At 40.7% G+C, this 23,787-nt stretch overlaps 1 protein-coding gene across 1 annotated transcript; it reads left to right on the top strand.

Annotated features, from left to right (window-relative positions):
- Positions 1-21,209: 21,209 nt before the first annotated feature.
- Positions 21,210-23,471, top strand: KIF2B (kinesin family member 2B). Its single transcript, XM_017668868.3, has one exon. It carries the CDS (start codon positions 21,237-21,239, stop codon positions 23,355-23,357), a length of 2,121 nt encoding a protein of 706 aa, XP_017524357.3. The 5' UTR covers positions 21,210-21,236; the 3' UTR covers positions 23,358-23,471.
- The last annotated feature ends 316 nt before the right edge of the window (positions 23,472-23,787 follow it).

Below are 23,787 nucleotides of genomic sequence, written 5' to 3'. Positions count from 1 at the left end.
GACATGGGCTAGCAGAAGTGGAAACCGCTTATAAGCAGCAAACGGGTTTCTTCCATTTTATTTTTCCCTTTTACTGATTTCTGCTTCAGAGGTTATTTGCCCAGGGCTGGGAACATATTTTCCCCCTGGAGTGTCCCCTGGCATACTCAACAGGACCTCTGAACAGGAAATTTGTCTTCATGGGTGCAATGCTTGGGTGGACTGCCACTAGAGATGGTGGGGAGATACTGAGAAACCCCACCCCACCCCATGGATGGTAGAGAAGCCCTGGTAGCTGCTGTGGTGGGGGGTAACCAATAACACTTCCCTCTAACAGTGGTGGATAGTGCAGCTACACCTGGGAACCCACATCCATGGGGCTTCCACGTAGGGAGCGCCTAGTGGGAAATTGGTCTAGGGTAAAGCAACGCCTAGATGGGTGGGCTTCCCCAGAATTAGGGAAGGGCAGAGACACCAGAAGCTATTAAATTAGCCCTCTGTGAGATATAAGATTACTTAGAGACCCTGAGTGACTGTGTGTCTGCCAAGATGGTAGGATGTTTGTTCCTAGAAATATTGGAAAAGGTTATGGAATAGAGAGACACAGTTCTGCATTGCTGGGCAATGATGACCTATGGGATGCCCTTAAGAAAGAGAGAGAGTGAGGGAGGGGGAAAAAGATGGCAGTGTGAGGAATGAGGCAGAAATCTCCTCCTAAAACCACACCTAAAATAAAAATAGAGCAAATACAACTAATCCTAAAAGAGTGACAAGAAAGAAGATTGCAACAGCTGGCCTGCATCTGGAAAAAGAGCAGACCTCATGGAAAAGGGTGAAGTAACAAAGCCACAATCCAGCAGGACCTGAGCCCTCCCCCCACCCCAGCTCACTGGCAGAAGGAAGAGAAACAGAGCAGGAAGGGAGTAGAAGCCCAGGACTTCTAAATACCCAGCTCTGGAGATCTACTCCAGGAGCACAAACCCACACTGCATGGGGCTCTGGAGATTAGAGGGGTTGGAAAACAAGACAGGCAGAGAGAGTCTACTGGGAGAGACTGAGATTCCAGCCACTTGTGGAGAACAGGTTTTGAAAACCAGCTGCTCTGGGACAAAAGAAAGGTGGGTGCTTTGAAAGACTTCCCAACAGTGAGAGGCTGCTAAAGGGGCAAGGATTACACAGAGCTTGCTGCTCAGGAGAAGGAACAGGTGGACAAAATCATCCTGGCACAGTCAGTCCAGAAGGTTGGGAACTTTCAGAAGCTTCAAGTGCTCCATCCCCTTGGCTGTCAATGCAGCCCTAAGGCCCCCACAATGATAGGCAGCCTGCCAATCCTTCCTTCAGCTGTCACCTGCTCACAAATCCTTCCTTCAGCTGCCACCCTGCCACTGGCCATGCCAGCTGGAGGGCAGCCCTGCCTATGGCAGCTACAAGGTCATATTTCAGAGGCTGCTCCCTGCATGCTTAGCTTACTGGCCCTGACAGTGGAGGCAGGCACTGTGGCCAGGAAGCAGGAAAGAGCTCTGTCCTCCTGGTAGGCACTGGCATGGCTCACCTGTGAACCCAACCATTGCTCCAGGTCAGCAGGAGGGCAGCCCTGCCTAGAGCAGCTACAGGGGCAATTCCAAGAGGCTACTCACAGCAAGCATGGCTCACTGGCCCTGACAGTGGAGGTAGGCACTATGACAAAAAAGCAGGAAATAGCTCTCTCCTCCCAGTGTCCACCTGCAACCTCCGCCATCTCTCCAGGTGCTGGGCAGCTATGAAGTGTATGGCTTCTGGGCACTGCCTAGACAAACCTATTATTCCTCATTATACAGAAGGATTATGAAAAGTCATAACCTTGCTCAATCCAAAATTACTCAAACACCAGAAAGAGGAATTACTGAACCTGAAATCAACGATCATCCTGATAAATATTTCAAAATAAAAATCATAAACATAGTAAAGGAGGTAAAAAAAAATATTCAAGATCTAAGGGGTGAATTCAAAGGGAGAGAGACACTTGGAGAAACACAGTATCTGAAATGAAACATACAATGGAGGGATTTAAAAGCAGACTAGAAGAGGGAAAGGAAACAGTAAATGGAATAGAAATTAGAGGAGAGGAATATAAAGAGGCTGAGGCAGAGAAAAAAGGACCTCTAGGACTGAAAGAATAATAACACAACTCTCTGACCAATCCAAATATTACACTATTTGCATTATAGGGATACCAGAATAAAAAGAGAAAGAAAAAGGGATAAAAAGTGTCTTTGAAGAAATAATTGCTGAAAACTATCCCAATCTGGGGAAGGAAATAGTCTCTCAAGCCATGGAAATGGACAGACCTCCCAACACAAGGGAACCAAGGAAGACAACAGCAAGACATATGATAATTAAAATGACAAAGTTCAAGGACAAGGACAGAGTATTGAAAGCAGCCAGAGAGAGAAAAAAGATCACATACAAAGGAAAACTCATCAGGCTATTATTAGACTTCTCAGCAGAAATCTTAATGGCCAGAAGGGAGTGGCATGATATATTAAATGCAAAGAAACATAAGGGCCTTGAACCAAGAATACTCTACCTGGCAAGATTATCATTTAAATTTGAAACAAGGAATAAACATTTCCAGATAAACAAAAATTAAGGAAATTCACCTCCCACAAACCATCTCTGCAGTGTATTGTAAAGAGACTGCTCTACATGGACATGCTCCTAAGGACAAATAGCTGTTACCAAAGGAAATAAAACCACAGTAAAAGAAGGAGACCAATTAATTACCAAGCAAACACAAAATTAAATCAGTTACCCACAAAGTCAGTCAAGGGATACACAAAGAGTACAGAATATGACACCTAACATATAAAGAGTGGAGGAGGAAGAAAATGAAGGGAGATAAAAAAAAAGGAATCTTTAGATTATGTTTATAAAAGCATGATAAACGAGTTAAATTAGACTGTTAGATAGTAAAGAAGCTGCCCTTGAACCTTTGGTAGCCATGAATCTAAAGCCTACAATGGCAATAAGTACATATCTATTGATAATCACCCTAAATGTAAATGGACTGAATACAGCAATCAAAAGACACAGAATTACAGAATGGATAAAACAAAAAGACCCATCCATTTGCTGCCTACAAAAGACTAACTTCAAACCCAAAGGCATACACAGTCTAAAACTGAAGATTGGAAAAAGATATTTCATGCAAAAAATAAGGAGAAAAGAACAGAAGTTGCTATACTTGCATGAGATAAAATAGACTTAAAATCAAAGAAAGTAACAATAGACAAAGAAGGATGTGATATAATAATAAAGGGGACAGTCAACAAGAAGATATAACTGCTATAAATATCTATGCACCCAACACAGATGCACTGAAATATGTGCAACAAATACTAACACAATTAAAGGGGGAAGTAGAATGCAATGCATTCATTTTAGGATACTTCAACATGCCACTCACAACAAAGGGGAGATCAACCAGACAGAAAATAAGTAAGGAGACAGAGGCACTGAAGAACACATTAGAATAGATGGACCTAACAGACATCTATAGAACACTTCATCCAAAAGCAACAGGATATATATTCTTGTCAAGTGCACATGGAACATTTTCCAGAATAGATCACATATTAGGCCACAAAAAGAGCATCAGTAAATTTAGAAAGATTGAAATTGTACCAACCAACTTCTCAGATCACAAAGGTATGAAACTAGAAATAAATAGTGGAAAGAAAACAAAAAGACTCACAAACACATGGAGGCTTAAGATCATGCTCCTAAATAACCAATGGATCAATGACCAAATTAAAACAGAGATCAAGCAATATATGGAGACAAATGTAAACAACAGCTAATTGCTCCAACTTTTGTGGGATGCAGCAAAGGCAGTTCCAAGAGGAAAGTATATAGCAATACAGGTCTATCTAAGGAAGAAGAAGAATCCCAAATGAACAGTCTAAACTCACAATGAGTGACATTAGAAAAAGAAGAAGAAATGAGGCCCAAAGGAGGGACATAATAAAGATCAGGGAAGAATTAAATAAAATTAAGAAGAATAAAACAATAGAAAGAATTAGTGAAAACAAGAACTGGTTATTTGAGAAAATAAACAAAATAGATAAACCCCTAGTCAGACTTATCAAGAAAAAAGGAAAGTCTACACACATAACAAAATCATAAATGAGAAAGGAAACATTACTACAAACACCACAAAAATAGAGTTATTAGAGAATACTATAAAAATTATATGCTGCTAACAAACTGGATAACAAAGAAATGAACAACATTCTAGAAAATACAACCTTCAAAGACTGACCAAGGAAGAAAAGAAAACCTGAATAGACCAATTACCAGCAATGAAATTGAATTGGTAGTCAAAAACCTACCCAAGAACAAAACCCCCACACCAGACAGCTTCTCTGCTGAATTTTATCACACATTCAGAGAAGACCTAATACCTAACCTCCTTAAAGTTTTCCAAACAGTAGAAGAGGAGAGAATACTTCCAAAGTCATTCTATGATACCAGCATCACTCTAATACCAAAACCAGGCAAAGACACCACAAAAAAGAAAATTACAGACTAATATCCCTGATGAACATAGAGGCAAAGATATTCAACAAAATATTAGTAAACTGAATTAAAAAATACATCAAAAAGATCATAATGAAATAAGAGTTATTCCAAGTATGCAAGGATGGTACAACATTAGAAAATCCATCAACATCATCCAGATATTATACATAAAAATCCCTAAAGAATAGACCCCAAAACTACTAGAACTAATAACTGAATTCAGCACAGTTGCAGGATACAAAATTAATACACATAAATCTGTTACATTCCTGTATTCTAATATGAACTAGCCAAAGAGAAATCAGGAAAACTATTGATTTTGCAATTGCATCAAAAAGAATAAAATACCTAGCAATAAACCTAACCAAGAAAGTGAAAGACCTATATCCTGAAAACTAAAAGACACTCATGAGAGAAACTAAAGAAGAAACCAACAAATGGAAATACATCCCATACTCATGGATAGGAAGAATTAATATTGTCAATATGGCCATCCTGCCTAAAGGAATCTACAGTTCAGTGCTATCCCTATCAAAATACCAACAGCATTCTTCAACCAACTAGAACAAATAGTTCTAAAATTCATATAGAACCACAAAAGACCTCAAATAGCCAGAGCAATCTTGAGAAGGAAGAATAAAGCCAGAGGGATTATGCTCCCCAACATCAATCTCTACTACAAAGCCTTAGAAACAAGACACTGGCACAAGGACAGACCCATAGATCAATGGAATAGAATAGAGAATCCAAATATAAACCCACACATATATGATCAATTAATATACAATAAAGGAGCCATGCATATACAATAGGGAAATGACAGCCTCTTCAAGTTACATGCAGAGTATGAAACTCTGGACAGTTACATGCAAGAGAATGAAAATGGTTTAGTGTCTAACTCCATACACAAAGAAAACTCAAAATGGATCAAAGACCTGAATGTAAATCATGAAACCATAAAACTCTTAGAAAAAAACATAGGTAAAAATCTCTTGAACATAAACATGAACAACTTTTTCCTGAATGCATCTCCTCAGGCAAGGGAAACAAAAGCAAAAATGAACAAGTGGGACTACATTAAACTAAAAAGCTTCTGTACAGCAAAGGACACCATCAACAGAACAAAAAGCCATCCTACAGTATGAGAGAATATATTCATAAATGACATATTCGATAAGGGGTTAACATCCAAAATATATAAAGAACTCACACACCTCAACAACCAAATAGCAAATAACCCAATTAAAAAATGGGCAGAGGTTCTGAGCAGACATTTCTCCAAAGAATAAATGCAGATGGCCAACAGGTACATGAAAAGATCCTCCACATCACTAGTCATCAGGGAAATGCAAATTAAAGCCACAATGAGATATCACCTCACACTTGTTAGTATGGCCAACATCCAAAAGACAAGGAACAACAAATGCTGGTGAGGATGCAGATAAAGGGGAACTGCTGGTGGGAATGTAAGCTAATTCATTCAACCATTGTGAAAGCAGTATGGAGGTTCCTCAAAAAACTAAACATAGAAATTCCACTCCTGGGTATTTACCCAAAGAAAACAAGATCCTAGATTCAAAAAGACATATGCACCTCTATGTTTTTTGCAGCACTATTTACAATAGCCAAGATATGGAAGCAACCTAAGTGTCCATCAGTAGATGAATGGATAAAGAAAATATGGTACATAAACACAATGGAATATTATTCAGCCATAAGAAGAAAACAAATCCTACCATTTGCAACAACATGAATGGAGCTAGAGGGTAGTATGTTCAGTGAAATAAGCCAGGTTGAGAAAGTCAAGTACCAAATGACTTCACTCATTTGTGGAGTATAACAACAAAGCAAAAACTGAAGAAACAAAACAGCAGCAGACTCATAGACCCCAAGAATGGACTAGCAGTTACCAAATGGACAGGGACTAGAGAGGGTGGGTGGGAAGGGAGGGATAAGAGGATTAAGGGGTAATACGACTAGCACACATAATATAGGGGGGGCACGGGGAAGGCAGTATAGCACAGAGAAGACAAGTAGTGACTCTATAGCATCTTACTACACTGATGGACAGTGACTGTAATGGGATATGGGGGGGGGTACTTGGAAATAGGTGTATGTAGTAACCACAGTTTTGCTTATGTGAAACCTTCATAAGATTGTATAACAAGGATACCTTAATAATTAAAAAAAAGGAGACAGTTATTGAGAAGACAGGTTGCAGTCTTGGAAGATATGTTAGTAGCAAGGGAGGAGGCAGCAGGAGAATCCGTGTTTCAGGAGGCCGTGTGGTAAGGGGAGGAAGGATGTGTGCCTTCAACCCTAGAGATGGTAGAGGAGATGTTGAGCGAGGATTTGGTGGGGCCAAGGGCCAACCAGTTGCTGAGGCCACAGCCCACGTCACCAGCCTCTCCCATATTAAAGGCCTGCCTGGTTGTAATTAAGAAAATAAAAACCACCACAACAGTGGCATCCTCAGCGGTAGGAGCAGCTCCCTCCCCAGGTTGTGGAGCGCTCCATGCTCCACCCCTATACCCGGGATGAGCTGGTGCACATCAGCATCCAGTTTTGGCAGAAGCCATTGGAACATCTGACAGGGTTTTTGCATCTTTCAGATATGAGGGTGGAAACCATAACTATGTGGAGTTCTGAAATGAGTAGACTGGCTTCCCTGATGACTCACTCTTCCCTACAACAGCAGTTGTAAAGTTCCCATCACACGTCAGGGAATCATGTGCTACTGGATTGGCTGCTCAGCCATCAGGGCAGTTTGGCCAAATCAGGGTGATTTACCATAGTTAACCAATAGCTGGAAAACATATTCAGAGCTGCAGCAGGTGTTACAGGAGTTAGGCATGGAAAATCATCTATGATATGGAACCCCAAGGCCCCAATGAGGAGTTGTTCACAGTAGGAATGAGAAATCTAGTGCTGCATACAGCTCCCCCATCTCTCTTTGGGTCCTAGTGACTATTCTTGCCCCCCACACAGGGAAACCCATAAGTGAGGCTCCTAGTACTTTATCAGATCTGGGAGAGGTTGAAACAATAAAAGCATGGAAGGAATAATGGGCTATGACTGAAAGGAGAGGTGCAAAGGGCCCCATGAAGGTCTCGAGGACCCAGATGTGAGTTGATTGATAAAGGCCCATGTTGTGAAAGAAAAACTTGCTGGGAAGCCTAACAGGGTCTTGTTAGAACTGTGGCACCAATTAAAGCCAGAACAAAAGTTCTAGACTCTGAGGTTCAGGATACAGAAGTCAGAGGCAAAGTCCGTGATGAGCTTGTGTCCATGCAAGACTTCCTGGGGGACAGTACTCAGGCTCTGCCTGGGCCCTCACCCCCACAGGAGTGATGGGGGTTGGGTGTTGCAGTCTGACTGGGGATGGGGGTGGTCAAGGACCCCACTTTGGGGAACATGGTGGGGACTGGAGGCCATAAATAGGATTTTCAATTCATTGGTTCTCCATGTATGTACAGCGTGTCCTGGAGCTGGTGGACATAGGAGCTGAATATTCTCTAATTTATGGCAACACTGAGCATTTTCTTGGGATCCCTGCTGTGAAAGATGGCTATGGAGGTAAGACAATTAGAGTGAAGAAAGCCCAAATCCTACTGGGGATAGGTGTTTACCCCCAAAGGAGTATACTGGGTACATTTCTCCCATACCTGAATATATTTTAAGAGTCAATATCCCACAGATACAGACCATTGAAGGTGAGTTCAGACTGAGGGTGTGTGTGGTAAAGGCAGTTCTAAGGGTATATGGTAAGCACCCACCTGTATCTCTGCCTGTACCTTGGAAGGTGACAAGTACTAAGCAGAATAAATTGTCTGGGGGGCACAAGGAAATTGGAGAAACTCTACAGGAGTTGGAGAAGGTGGGCATCATAAAGCCCACTCATAGTCCTTTTAATTCCCCAGTGTGGCTAGTGAAAAAGCCAGATGGCTCTTGGTGTATGACTATAGATTACAAGGAATTGAATAAAGTCACACTTCCTTTGCTTGCTGCTGTCCCCTCTATAGCAGCCCTGATGTCATGAAATAGGGACATATTAATATGTTGTGGACCTTGCTAATACTTTCTTCTCTACTGACATAGCATAGGAAAGTCAGTAACAGTTTGCCTTCATGTGGGAAGGTCAGCAGGGGACATTCACTATCTTCCCACAGGGAAACGTGCACAATCCCACCATTTGTCATGGACTTGTAGCCCAGGACTTGGCCACATTGAATAAACTGCAAATGCTGTGGCTGCATCATTACATTGATGATATAATGCTCACATCAGATTCTCTTATCAATTTAGAAGGGGCAGTTCCTATACTGCTGCAACATCTACAGGAGAAATGATGGACTGTGGCAAGATTCAGGGAATGGGTTCATCAATAAAGTTCTTGGGGATTGTCTGGTCAGGTCAAACTAATGTCATCCCAGAAGCAGTCACAGACAAGGTCCTGGCTCTCCCTACTCCTACCTCTGTGGCAGTATTACAAGAATTTTTTGGCCTTTTGGTCTACTGGAGAGTGTTAATCCCGTACATGGGACAAATTCTGAAGCTATGCCAGTTGGTAAGAAAGGGCATCAGGTGGGACTCATATGAAACATGTGCAGCTGCTTTTACTGCTGCTAAGTGAGCAGTCAGGGCTGTACAGGCCTCGAGTGTAATGGACTCATCAAGGCCCTGTGAGCTAGATGTTCAAGTAACTGAAGATGGTTATGGATGGGGCCTTTGGCAGCAGCTTGAACAGACCCAGCAAACTATTAGATTCTGGTCACAACTATGGAAAGGAGCAGAGGTCTAGTACACCTTGATAGAGAAGCAACTGGCTACTGTATAACCATGCCTTGCTGGCTATGGAGCACATCACTGGAACAGCTCCAACCAAGGTAATAACTACCTATCCCATCACAGGGTGGGTCCAAGACTAGATCCAAAGGCCATGGAGTGGAATGGCACAGACGCCTACACTGGCCAAATGCGGTGCATATTTACAGCAACAAAGCATCCTCTCTCTAATAGCCCTTTAAGTTGAGAACCCTATTACTTATTAGGGCCAGTGACCCATACCAGCAGAAAGCAGAAAGGACTTGCTTTTGAGTCATTGGTAGCTGAGAATCTTTATCAGGAGGGAAAAGCCCCTATACCTGAAGATGCTTGGTATGCAGGTGGCTCCAATCATGGGAAGCCTCCAGTGGAGGGCTGTGGCTTTCCATCATAAGACTGAGACAATATGGATGGAGGATGGAGAGGGGAAGAGCAGCCAATGGGCTGAGTTATGGACAGTATGGCTTTTGATCACCCATGAGCCCTCCCCTACAGTTGCCTGCACTGACAGCTGGGCTATCTATTGGGGCTTGACCTTGTGGCTACCTACATAGTACCATGCCAACTGGATGGATGGTCAACAGCTCCTTTAGGGGCAAGAGTTGTGGCAAGACCTATGGGCCACTGGTCAGACTAAAACAGTTACCGTATATCATATGAATGGCCATTTACCTTTGGCATGACCAAGGAATGGTGAAGCAAACACATTGGCCTAGGTGCGTTGGATAGAAGAAAAGCCTGCCTCTGATGTAGCCCAGTGGTTCCATCAGCATTTGTTGCATGCAAGACGAAGACAAAGACAACGTGGGCTGTAGCCCATTGGTGGGGCTTGCTGTTGACCTTTGAAGAAGTCAGCAGGGCACAGAGGGAGTGCTCTGTGTGCTATAAGAGGGACTTACACCAAGCCTCAGGGGCAACATGGAACAATAATAAAGGGGTCAATACCCCTTGTCAAGAGGCAGATAGACTATATTGGGCCTCTGCCCATATCAGAAGAATATCTCTATGCCATAACTTGTATGGACATAGCTACTGGACTGTTGGTTGCTTTTCCTGCATGTGTGCTGATCAACAAATGACCCAAAGAGGCCTTTAGTGTCTCTTTGTGGCTTATGGCCAGCTGTAGGTAACTGAGAGTGATCAAGACACCCACTTTCTTGGATATGTGTTACAAGAATGGGTGCAGCAATTAGGAATAAAGTAAAAGTTTCATGTGCTATATAATCCTACCAGGACAGACATGACAGAGAGGTACAATGGTTTGTTGAAATCTGGCCTGAAGTTGGACACTAATAGTCTATGGGGCTGGTCAGTTTGCTTATGGACAGTGCTTAAGGCCTTTGAATTAGAAGCCCTGAAAAGGAGCCTTGAGCCTTGTGGATATGCTGCCTCTATTATACAACTGCATGTATAAACCAAAGAGGAGTTATTAAAGCCAGGATATGGCCAGTAAAGCAACATCCTGCTGCCAGCACCAACTGCATTAAACCCTGGAGACTCTGTTGAGTGGATGTGGCCCTGGACATTTCAACACATGGACCAGTGATGGCTGGCCCTTCTGGCACCTTGGGGAAAAGGCCTGGAAGCAGGCCTCCTGTGTGTTCCTGGAATAACAGCAGAGTAGCCCCCAGAGATCATGGTAGTGTACCCAAAATATCCGGGAGGTAAGAGCATTATACAGGGAACTTTTGTTTTAACTTTATGGCCAGTGCATGTGCCTCCTGTAGCCCTATATATTGACCCATCTGTAACTCCCACAGGAAGGGGGGTGAAGGTCTGGTATACTAGACTAGGATGAGATATCATTCCTGCCACTATTTTATCACAAGACCATTTTCTTGCACGTAACCTACCAGACAAAATTTCCTATGCTGGTGTCAATAAAACATGTATTTTATTGCACTTAAGGTTATTTTCTTCTACAGTTCCTGTGTCCTGGATGTGCCCCCTCACTACAGCTGCCACGTGATTACTGCTCTGAATCCCCTAACTGTTCTGCTACTGGCCACCTGTGGAATGGTCAAGCTACGGACTAAATCTGCGTAGGACTCTGAACCTAGCTGAGTCCTCTAGCTTGAGGATTATCATGATTTTATTGCTGTTATCGTTGTATGTTATTAGTCTGGTTACAGTGCTCCAGTTTTCATGCATAGGGGCCATTATGGAAGATGGGGAGTGAGTAGATCATGAGGCCAGATTTTTGGGGGGGTGGGCTGTGGGTAAAATTGCATTATTTCTAGAATCTTTTTCCTGGCCTTAGTGTATCTCCGTATCAATAGGTCTTTCCAAGGAGTGGAGAGAGGTAGCCCATTTCCATATCAATAGGTGATTACAAGGGGAGGGTTAGTGAGTGCATATCTGAATCAGAGATTTTGGGTGGGATCCCTGTTTTGCAGCTGTGTAGCAAGAGACACAGATGAGCAGAAGTGGAAAACTGCTTGTAAGCAATTAACAGGATTCTCCCACTTCATTTCTCCTTTTGACTGATTTCAGCTTCAAAGGTTACTTGCCCTGGGCTGGGAACATATTTTACCCCTGGAGTTACATCAGTTTTCTCCTAGGTAGGAAAAGTCCTTACTGTAGAGGTCTTAATTAATCAGTAAATTAACAGACCTAGTCATTGTCTTTTTTGTGTACAATTGTTTCCCACATTAAAGAAAATATCCTTTGTTTTTATAATATATATGCATTAATTCTAACATATTTCACATGAATGCTTCTTCCAGGCCAAGTGCAAGATTATCCACATTAATGGTATGCCTAGTGTTTTCCTGGCGTGTAAAATGTGATCAGTGAATGCACTTTGAATGAATGATAGCTTTAAATTTTCTTGACTGACAGAACTCAAAACTCATCTATTTCCAACCTGATAAACCTAAATGACTGGCAACTTGTCTGCAAAGCAGTTAAGAGCAGGACAAAATAGAAGACAATGTGAATGATTAAATCCTCTCAAATCAGAAGTTTTGTGGTTCTACTATGAGGAATATCAAGAATTATGTGTCCCTCTGGATGTATAACAGCACAAAATTATTTTTTTTCAAGTGAACCTTGAAAAAAAGAAACAATAAAGACACTGTAGATAAAGCCTCTAGATGTCTCATATATAAATCACAAGTCCTGGGTCACATAAAGCAGAAAGATTTGAGATCCTACTCAACAAGATTACCTTGTATCAGTCCTGAACATCTTCCATAATGACTTTTCTTTTTAAGTTATCATTTGTCGAATTCTTACTATTAGATAGGTCCTATGTTAAGACTGTAACATGTATTGTCACACACTGTCCCCACCACAGCAGTGACATCAGTTATTACCCATATTTTACATACCCAAAACAAAGGAAAACATCTGAGAGTTAGAGAGATAATAACTTTCCTGTGTTCATATTTGAGAATGATGATTCTTTTAGTTTTGAAAAATATGCTCTGTAATATATTGCAAAGAACCCTAAAATTACTGTAACATCTGTGCCCTTGTACCAATTCAAGTCACTTTTCATAAGAGTCAGTTTGTAAGGGTTTTCTCTGAGTTTCAGCTTACTTGTTAATAAGATGTGATAGATAATATCCAGCCCATTTATTTCAGAAGTTTGCTAGGGGATCAGAAATGATGTGGTATGTGTAAGTACTTCATCAATAATAAAGAAACACAACATGATGGTGTTATTAGCTCACAGACTGAAGGTAGCATTACACTGTAATTTGAATTAATAGGACTTTTGCATGATTAAGAATTAGTAAAAGTAATGTTAAATGCAACTTTTCTCCTAATAATATATGAGAACTTTTCTTCCATATAAAATTAATAAAAATTGACTGTGCCTCATTAAAACATCACACAGATAATGGAGTACTTGCAGTGTTTGTTAAATCACTTAGAATGGCTAATTTTTATCCTTTTGATAAAATTTATCAATTTAATTAATGAGACCAGTAATTATAAACTCAAAATAAAACCTGATAAAATTGAGAATGCTTTCTCCCATCCTGTTTGAGATAGCTCTTCTATAAAGTATTATGTTCCAATGACATAGGAACAAAACCCATCTCAAAGGTCCCATTTACAATGTAGAAATATTCTAGGACAACTGCCTGTTGTTATTCTATGAATTTTTCACTTTCAAATATTCTTTCCCAGAAGGTATATTTTCAATGAAATTAGATCAGAATTTGCTAGAAATACTTAATGAATCTCTTCTATTTTTCTCTAATAGTTGTGATCACATACATATCATGCTATTTACAGTTAAATAAATGAAGAGGCCATGAAAATACATTGATTACACACAGACGCACCTCTATAAAATCAAATCTGGATGAAAACTGAATTTTACATATGGCATTTGTTCAGATTAAAATAGTTTATGGATAAGTCTAACCCATTCACTTTGAAGAAATAATGGACCAAGGGGCCCAAATCGAATGAGGACAAAACTCTTTATCTGTCCTTTGTGGGGGTTTTTCTTACCATACCATAAATTCAGCCACTAGTGTCCTTTAAACTTGTGAGTATATGTAGACATCCATAAGTATTTGTTAAACCTATGCATTTCCTCAAACAACCTTTTTTCATGGTTTCACTATCAAAATATGGCAAAATTTCTCATTATTTACCAGATAAACCAAAATGCATTTTCAAATATCTTTTACAAAGTGGAAATTGTTATACCACCTTTGGAATGAGGCTTAACTGTTTGCAAATTAGAAACATTCTTACTTAAGGACCAGAGAAAAATTAATAGATTTGGTTCAACCTGTTTTGTTTTTGTTTTCAAATAAGGAACTAGAATTTCAGAAAAGTGTTGTTTCTTGCTTAAGATCAAATTAGAATCAGTGCCTGAGCTGACAAACCTAGGTCTCATTTACTTCAGGTTTAAGGCTCTTTGTATTAAAGCTCCATGGCTTGGTGGTCCTCTTAACCTTACTTAGTGACAGTCTAATAGGAGAAACAGCACAAATAATAAAGAAATAAATACCATAATTACAAAATATGGTAATAATAAGCAACATATACTAAATTCGTACTATGTACCAGTCATTGTTCTAAGCACTTCTTTCCATATTTCTACATGATCTTCATAGTACCCCTATGAGGTGGACACAATTGGTAATTTCCATAGATTAAAAATACTCTGAGTCCCAGAAAGATGAAGTAACTTATTCACAGTCACAGACCTAGGAACAAGGGGGTTCAAATTCTAGAAGAAACAAAGGCACACCTCTATGAAGTACAGGACCAGAATGACCATGAGTCAGTCCCAGGAAAAACAAGGTATGCATAGACCTGACACAGGGGAAAGCTGGGTGCATCAGAAAAGTAAGGGAAGACTAGTGTGGCTGGAATGTCATTTTTAAAAGGATGGAAGAGTAATACAAATAGTAGGGGGAGACTGGAGAAGGGCAAATTAGGAAGGGCCTTGAATGCAATGAAAAGAACGTTGAGTTTTTAAGCGATGAAATGGAAAGTCACTGAAGATTTTTTATAATGAGTTTGTAACATGATCTGAATTATATTTGTAAAGTCACTTCAGCTGCAAAATCCATTTTATTGAGATTTGGCAATCATGTCTTTAGTCATTCACCATTCATTCATTTACTTAACAAGCAATTGCCAAGTGCTCATTTTAGCACAAATCTTTACTCAAAATTTGCTATGCCAGCAATATCCTTTATTTAGCAAACCAAATATATATTCACTAACAGTAAATGGTTATATCTAAAGGTTTCCCCATGATTCCTGAATCTTAGCAGCTTGTATAACACTAGAGCCATGTACTTGAAATATAAACTAACCAACTGGTTATCTCTATTAAATTAACCAGTTGTTTAAAGGAAGTATTTTCCCCAGAATCAACTGATTATTTTGACATCATGTCCTTTTCCTTAGAATTTTAGTTGTCTTCTTTTTCATTTCCAGATAGGAATATAAAAATTATTGCCAAATGGCACATATGTATTACTCTGACAGGCAAATATCGGGTTCCAACAATGATAAGTAGTGCTTATAATACTACCTACAGAGATGTTACTGAGACATAGCATAAAGCTAAGGGCTTTCAGTCTTGGTATGTCTTCACCTTACACACTCAGCAAATAGGCAAAAGCAACCCAAATCATGGAACTCTGAAATAACCTATATTTAGCTCATGCTATCCAACAGTGCGATTTAACAAATGTTTATTAAATATCTACTGTATACAAGGTACTATTTGGAAGTGCTGAGGGAGATGCAAAAATAAATGGTATGCCTTCATGATTATAAATTTCCTTTAGTGACATGAGGTCTTGATATCATGTAATTTTAGTTCATGTTGTTAGACAATAAAGTCAAAGATCAGATTTTGCAGCAAACCTTTTGTGAGAACCTAAGAGTAGCTTTCCCAATAAAACTGCATTGTATCCTGTTTATTGAAGCAGGAGTATCTTCAAACACTGAAAATACTAAAAAAAGAAATTTCAATAGCCACGGGTGTATTAAAGGATCATTCATCTTTTTATTCCCAGACCATCGGATCATAAAACCTCTGAATATAAAGACCAAGAGGGCACACGGTCCAATGCTTTCTGGCTTCGCAGTAACATATACGAATCACCTGGGGTGCTTTTAGCAGCATAGATTCTCAGGCTCTGGCTGATAGAGATTGATTCAGTAGGTCTGGGTGGAGCTAGGCAATCTGTACTGTGTAAAAGATTCCCAGGTGATTCTGATATACAGCCAGGATTGAGAACACAAATCTAGGCCAACTCCTGGATCTGTTATTTAAATACGTCCTGTGCTATCTTTCCTAACAAGTTGTCACTTGTCATTTAATCTGTATTACAGTCTACCAAGATAGAGCTCTGACTCTCAGTCAACTGTAGTTATTAGAATGTTGTCCATATATCTGTAATATACAAAAAATATATAAACACATACACACACATATACATATACATATATGGGTATGTGTAGTTATTTGTTAATATGTCTCCAAATATTATGTAAATTGCATGAGGGCAGAGTCTAATGTTTTCACTACTTCATATCTAGCACTTAGCTAGCCCCTGGCATTGAGAAGACAGTAAGTTTTGCTGAAAACACACTTGATTGAATGAGGTCCTTCATTAGTTGGACTTGAAGTCTCTCTTTGAAACATCTTTCTACTGTGCTAGTTTTTATCATTCCAGATAATTTATAAATCCATATTCCAGACACTGGGTATACAAACATTAGTACTCTACTCCCTTCTCTCAAGGCTCTAAATTACTTACTTAGAGGGAAAGATGCAGATATTTTCAATCAAAAGTGGTAAGTGCAATGTCAAAAGTAAATATGGAATAAAGACGGGAATTTAGAGGAAGGTAACTAACCTGGTTAGGATTAAGGTATAAGAAAACAAGCAATGGATGGCAAGGAATGCTTTTCAAAAGAAGTGATGCTGAGTTGAGTCTTGATGGTTCAGTATTGAATTATTGAATGTTCACACAACTTGAATCACATAGAACAAATTATGTTACTCTTCTATAGATGGTGTAGCCTTTTAAGTATATATAGAAAGGTCTGTTCTCAAACTTCCTCTAGGACAAATATCCAAGTCCCTACAATTATCTCTCACAAAAGTATTATGTATCTTCTATTGTTTTTTTTTGTTTGTTCCATAGCAAATTAATTGAAATACCCTGAACTGCATGATCTAAAGGAAACTCTAAGGGCAAGGACAACAACGTATGGCTTTTAAGTTAAAGAGCTGTAGCTGAACTACAGAGGCACTTATTTTACATATGGGTAATATGATTTCCATTGTTGTAAGATGTGCTACAAGCAAATGATGCTGAAATGCACATTATAAGCAAAACCCATGCCTCTCCTCTCAGCATGCTTAATAAAATTGAAAGCTGAAAGATGACCAACACAAATGGGTTTAAAACGAGACACTGATAATTGTTAGTTTTACCATTTTGGCTAACTTCATAGACTAATTTCCACAATCAACAGATACATTAGAATCATATAAATATCCCTAGGTAAGCAATGAGAAGCTGAGGAAAGATGGCTCTGAGTTGATGTTGTCATAGAAACAACTTTTGCCTATTAAATCAGCAAGAGGGCTAGAGAAATGGGTACTTAATCTGTTCTGGCTAAGTGTAGTGGAAAAATACTGAAATATCAGAGATACTAACTGTAATGGTAAAATACTACTCTCATTCTAACAGTTAATTTTTCTCTTGTTTTCTAAAGGCATATACTTAGTAAGTTACCTCTCTACTCTTAAAAAAAGAAAACTTTTAAACTGGAAATGATGAATTCCATTTCTTCAAAGATACCTGGGAAGATCTAATGAGTTCCTGGGAAGAACTAAATCAAACTTAGATTGCATCCTTATAGTGGAAAACTGCAGACCCCTAAGGACATCAAACAAACCAAACAGCTGCTAGATGTCCATTAAAACAGTCCTAGAAAGGTGCCTACCTGATGCATTTCTCTCCAGAGGTTTGTGTCTTAAATGAGACTGGAAATCACATTCTCTCCTGGAAAGTAACTCTGACAGGCCCCAACCTGGGAACAGGTATGTAATTAATAAATGAAAATTTCTAAATTCATTTCCTGTGCTTCCTCCCACATAATTCTCTCTTGAGGGGCTATACCTGATACTTGTTAGGCTTTTGAAAAAAGCAATTTGAAAGAAAGCTATTATATCAGTTGTTTGTCAAATCATGGTTTTCTTAGCAGGTACACAGAACAAAATGTGTAAATGGTAAGCTCCTTGAGGGTAAGATTCCTTTGGCATAGGAAATAGCATATGGTAAATATACTTGTTGCTTGACTATATTCAGTAAAGAAAATATAATGGTGGCTTCAGTCTCTTAACCTGATAAGAAAATTTATAAATCTATATTATCAGACTTATCAAGTCATAGTCATGGAAGATTTCAGAGAATGGGAAAGGTCTAGCCAGCTCCAGATTCAGATGGGCTAACGATGAAGAAAAAGACAAATATTTGTTGGAGGCTTTTGTCAGTAGATAGATGCTTAAGCTAATAAAAACAATGAAAAATAACTAAGAGGACTAGACATTTCCCCCACCTCTGTCTGTCTCTCTTACATATATATATATATGAGAGCATCTGCTAGATATATATGTGTGTGTACATATATATGCAAATTTAAAAATTAGACTATAAAAATAAACTAGATATCCTAGGAAAACTATATGAGGCAGAATAAAACTAAGGGGGGGGGGGGAAAGGCCTTGAAATAATTAAGAAGACCTTTATAGACAGCAAATTAAACTTCAGTCTCTGAATTTTGCACTACCACCATGGACCCAGTCATCTATTGTCTATCTACAAAAATCACTGGCTTAGGTGTTAAAATAAGGCTAACTGGAAAGAGCGAGAGTTTGCATAGTTTTGAAAGAGACCTAGTTTTTTCAAAGGTAAAGGAAAAAGAAAAACTATTAAAAACTCAAGCAACAATGCTTTTAAAAAAGATAATTTAACTTAATAAAATATAGAGGGATTAAGAACATTTACATAATGCCCTTGAAACCAAGAAAAAGTCTGATTTAAAGCACAACTTTAAATATTGATAATTTGGCAATTTAAAAAAATAGTAATCATAAAGGACAACTGGATAAATCCCTTTCTCCCCTCCCTCCACTGGCATAAACCATCCCCAAAAATGAGCTCTGCATACTTATCCAAGGTATCCAATACCCCCACACCCTCTTTTCAAAATCTAAGCTTTACTAAGTTTACTGGAGAGAGGAGCTTTCCATTAAAGAGAAATCAGTTTATAACAAGAATTTGTTTCCATAATGTCACTTGGTCCCAGGGAGGGTTTAAGAATACCATGACACCTCCTGCTACTTTTCAGTGCAATTACCACAGGCTCACAGTGCGAAAGACAGCGTGGTACACAGGAGGAAGGGAAGTTAAACATAAACTTCACCCTCATGTTGGTCTATTCCACAGCAGATGTCATTTTGGTGCTGTTTTGCAAGCAAATCACCCTACAGAAAAAATCTGCACTCTTACCAAATATATTTTTGTTGGAGGTGTTGAGTTTATTTTCCTCAGTTCTTGTACCTACTGCAACAAAGAACTGAAGGGCAGAGACACAGTACTGAAGCAGACTAAGAGTTTTACTTAAAGTTATGCACTTAAAGAGAGAAAAGTGTGGGTGTTCTCAGAAAAGAGGTGCCCTGCAAGGTTGGGGGTTCCCTCTTTTAAGGATTTTTCAGGAATGTGACAAAGGGGTAGGGGGTGTAGACTTGTCATATGGTCTCAAGATGCTTCTCTCTGGTGAGAGACATCATGTCTCCTCTTCTCTATTATCAGTCCTCCAGGTAATTCTGCAAAATTAACTTAACACAAGAAATATACTGATCTGGCTCCTCCCCAGGACAGCAGCTTCCCTCTGGGAACATATCAATCAAGATCAATCAAGACCACCCACCCTGCCCTCAAGGTGGGCTGAGTTATTGTCTGTTTGTTAAAGAGTATGTTAGGAATCTTATTTCCTAACTTCCTGGCTGTTAGAATGGGATCTTAGCTTGAAGATGAAATCTTTCCTGCTCTTACTATACTGTTTATATCTGGGCATTTCGGGAAAATTAATTATGATGTTTGTCTCCTGCCCTGGTTACAAAATTACTTGATTAGGAGCTGGAGGAGGAGAAAGAAACAGCATATAGGTTAAATTAAAGAATAAACTGGGCCTTTTAGCAGGCTAAAGTAAATCTTATAATAGCATCATCTAATTGACACAATGAAGACATGGGCCACCCTCAGATACTTTTCTCTATCTGGGGAATATCTGGACATTCCAAGTTGCTTCTGGCCTTTAGAGCTTCAACTGATTAACTCATTAATTCTGATGAATCCTTTCTGGCTCTCTAGTTTTATCTGGTTAATGTTTTGAGTCCCTTTTAGTGAGTTTTCCTGGCCTTATTCTCTCTTCACACGCATATCAATTTTTCTCCATTTTTGCCTCTGATCATCTTAGCTGCCTTTCTATTTCCCCTAACCACCCCAACCTGACCCTTGACTTTTAAAAGGGGACACACACACACATTTTAGGGTAAGGTGGGAGTACAAGACAAAGTCTTTCCACCAAAAGTCTCTCCTTTCTCTCCAACAAATGGATAATGAGGCTGGAAGTGTAATTACTGCAGGAATTTGGAAAGGTAATTACTGAAATAATTTAAAAAATAGTGGTGATGGTAGTACAACAAACTCACGTTATAGCTATGAAAGCCACCTGAAATATAATAAACATCTGTGTTTGCAAAACCACATGTTGCACCAAAGGAAGTTCCATATTAGCAAATTAACAAAAGAAGCAGCTACGTTTAACTCCTTTTGGTTTGTAAAGAGAAGTCCCATTAAACTGAAACAACTTGTGACTATTAAAGGTAAACAAGTATTGGAGGAGGATGGGACAGAAGAAAGATGACAGCTTTGAGGAGTTTCTCTGCATTCTGTCCTTAGAAGTCTGTGATTTTCAAACAGCTGACATTCACTTGGGTGATGCCTGGAGAGTTGAAGTTTAAGGCAACAATCACCAGTTCTCAAACCACAGCACCTAGGTTTGAGATTTCAGGTCAAGACTGAAAGAGAGAATGGATGTTTCTAAAGCTGAGTTACAAATGTCCCTGGAACATATCCCCCAAGCCCAACTCCGATTCCTACACTCTCAGTGGCAGAGAACAATTTCTCTCTAAGAGATGCCTTTGCACCTGGCACCTGGCGCCATGAACAGGATTTTCCACCACCTTCACCTAGAGACCCAAGCTCTGCTGCCTTTTCTCCTTTGTGACGCCAGAGGCCGCAGGCTAAGCTTTAGCGTTCCTGGCTCATAAAGGCAGGTGCAAACCGCAAGCACGCTCAATGCCCTGGATGCTTCACACCGACTTGGGCTCAGGTCCTGCTGTTCCAACCCCAAGGGCCCCGGCAAAGCGAGCCCTGACACCTCGGTCATTCACCATGGCTAGCCAGTTATGCCTCCCTGAATCCCTGGGCCCCTTGCCCTTGGAACCCTTGAAGCTGCAATTCCGAGATATGCAAGTGGGCAACTGCGTGGCGATCCAGCGCAGCGACCGGAGTATCCACCTCGCTGTGATCACAGAGATCAGAAGAGAAAACTCATGGGTCACAGTGGAGTGGGTTGAAAAGGGAGTTAAAAAAGGCAAGAAGATCGATCTGGAGACCATACTGCTGCTGAATCCAGCACTGGCCTGCTCTGAACAGCATGCACCGCTCAGGTCGTTGCCTCCCCTGCCCCTGGTGCCTTCTTCAGCCATCGGGGACCAGCGTATGACCAAGCAGTGGACTGCCGCGAGCCCCCAGAAAAACGAAACGCCCGCAGGGAACAGCCTGGCTGTGCAGATACCCAGCAAACCTTGCCTGATGAAGCCGAAGAAGTCTCCCTGCCTACGGGCGATTGAGAAACTGCAAAAGCAACGGGAGAAGCGCCGGCGGCTGCAGATGGAGATCCAAGCCCAGTACGCACTGGACATCAACAGGAGAAACCCCAACTACAAGATTATGTGCCTGATTGAAGAGTGCCGCAGGCACCTGAACTACCGCCAGATGTCCCGCACTGAGCTGCGGGAAGACCACCGCATCTGCGTCTGCGTGAGGAAGCGGCCCCTCAACCAGCAGGAGACCACCATGAAGGACCTGGATATCATCACCATCCCCTCGGACAACGTGGTCATGGTGCACGAGTCCAAGCAAAAGGTGGACCTCACTCGCTACCTGGAGAACCAGACCTTCTGTTTCGACCATGCCTTTGATGACACTGCCTCCAACGAGTTGGTGTACCAGTTTACCGCCCAGCCACTGGTGGAGTCCATCTTCCACAAGGGCATGGCCACCTGCTTTGCCTACGGGCAGACAGGCAGTGGGAAAACGCACACCATGGGCGGGGCCTTTTCGGGAAGAGATCAAGATTGTTCTCAAGGCATTTATGCCCTGGTAGCTCAGGATGTATTCCTCCTGCTCAAAGCCTCAGCTTATGAGCAACTAGACCTCAAAGTCTATGGTACCTATTTTGAGATTTATAGGGGGAAGGTGTATGATTTGCTGAACAGGAAAAAGCAGCTGCAAGTCTTTGAGGATGGCAATCAGCAGATGAAAGTGGTTGGGCTGCAGGAGCAGGAGGTGTGCTGTGTGGAGGATGTGCTGAACCTTGTGGAACTAGGAAATGGCTGCCGGACCTCTGGGCAGACCTCCGTCAATGCCCACTCTTCCAGGAGCCACGCCGTGTTCCAGATCGTCCTCAAGTCAAAAGGGAAACTGCATGGCAAGATTTCCCTTGTTGATTTAGCTGGGAATGAAAGGGGAGCAGATACTGCCAAGGTCACCCGACAAAGGCAGCTGGAAGCAGCAGAGATTAACAAGAGCCTCCTCGCGCTCAAGGAATGCATTCGGGCTTTGGGTCAGAACAAGTCTTATACCCCATTCAGAGCCAGCAAACTCACACAGGTGCTCCGGGACTCCTTTATAGGCCAGAATTCCTCCACTTGTATGATTGCTACTATCTCTCCTGGGATGGCCTCTTGCGAAAACACCCTCAACACTTTAAGATACGCAAATCGAGTTAAACAGCTACCTCGAGCTTTCAGGCCCAAGCAGGAGTCGTCAAGGATGTTGAAAAATCACAGAAATTCAGAAATGTCCCCTCAAAGGAATGGATTTGTTAAAATGCCTTGTGTACTGACTGAGGAGGAGAAAGAGACTAAAGAAATGGAGACATTATCTGCTCCGTTAATGGAGGACACAACAATTTCATGGGAAGAATCGAGCCAATGGCCAAGGAACAGCCACCTGGAGACAGCTGCTAGGGTGAGCTATGATGTTGGTTTTTGCATTGACCAGTTATTGTCCCTTTTGGATCAGAAAATAGGTATTCTGACTGAGATTCAAAAGAAACTGAAATTATTACAAGCTGACCTCCAAAAGAGCAAGTACAGTGAAGCCAGAGGCAAGAGATCAGACCTGAAATGATGGGGACCTGACTCTACAGCACTGCAGTCTTTACTTCTCTTACAAGGGAAAATTGTCGGACTCTTCTACTATAAAAATCCTCCTGGAAAGCTTAAAACATCTTAAAATACGTTTACCAGAAATGTCCTCCTTCTTCTTCTGTATTTCGGTCGTTTGTTTTTACTCCCTAGAATAGTGATTCTCAACTATTAACCATTTTGTCTCCCAGGGATACTTGGGAATGTCTGGAAACATTTTCAGTTGTCCAAACTGGGTGTGAGGGGGTGGTGACACTGGAGTATAATGGGTAGAGTGTCTACATTGTAAATATCCAACAGTGCACTGGACAGCTCCCCACAACAAATAATTATCTGGTTGAAAATATTAATAGTGCTGAGGTTGGGAGACCCTGCTGTAGAAGAAACTAGCTGTCATGACAGCAGATACCCTA

Source organism: Manis javanica, chromosome 4 (genome assembly GCF_040802235.1).
Source record: "Manis javanica isolate MJ-LG chromosome 4, MJ_LKY, whole genome shotgun sequence".
NCBI lineage: Eukaryota > Metazoa > Chordata > Mammalia > Pholidota > Manidae > Manis > Manis javanica.
Note: the sequence above shows the minus strand (reverse complement) of the source record. Positions and strands in the feature narration are given on the sequence as shown.

Excerpts from the sequence above, each read along its gene's own strand:
- KIF2B (XM_017668868.3), top strand. The coding sequence starts at position 21,237 with ATGCCCTGGATGCTTCACACCGACTTGGGCTCAGGTCCTGCTGTTCCA.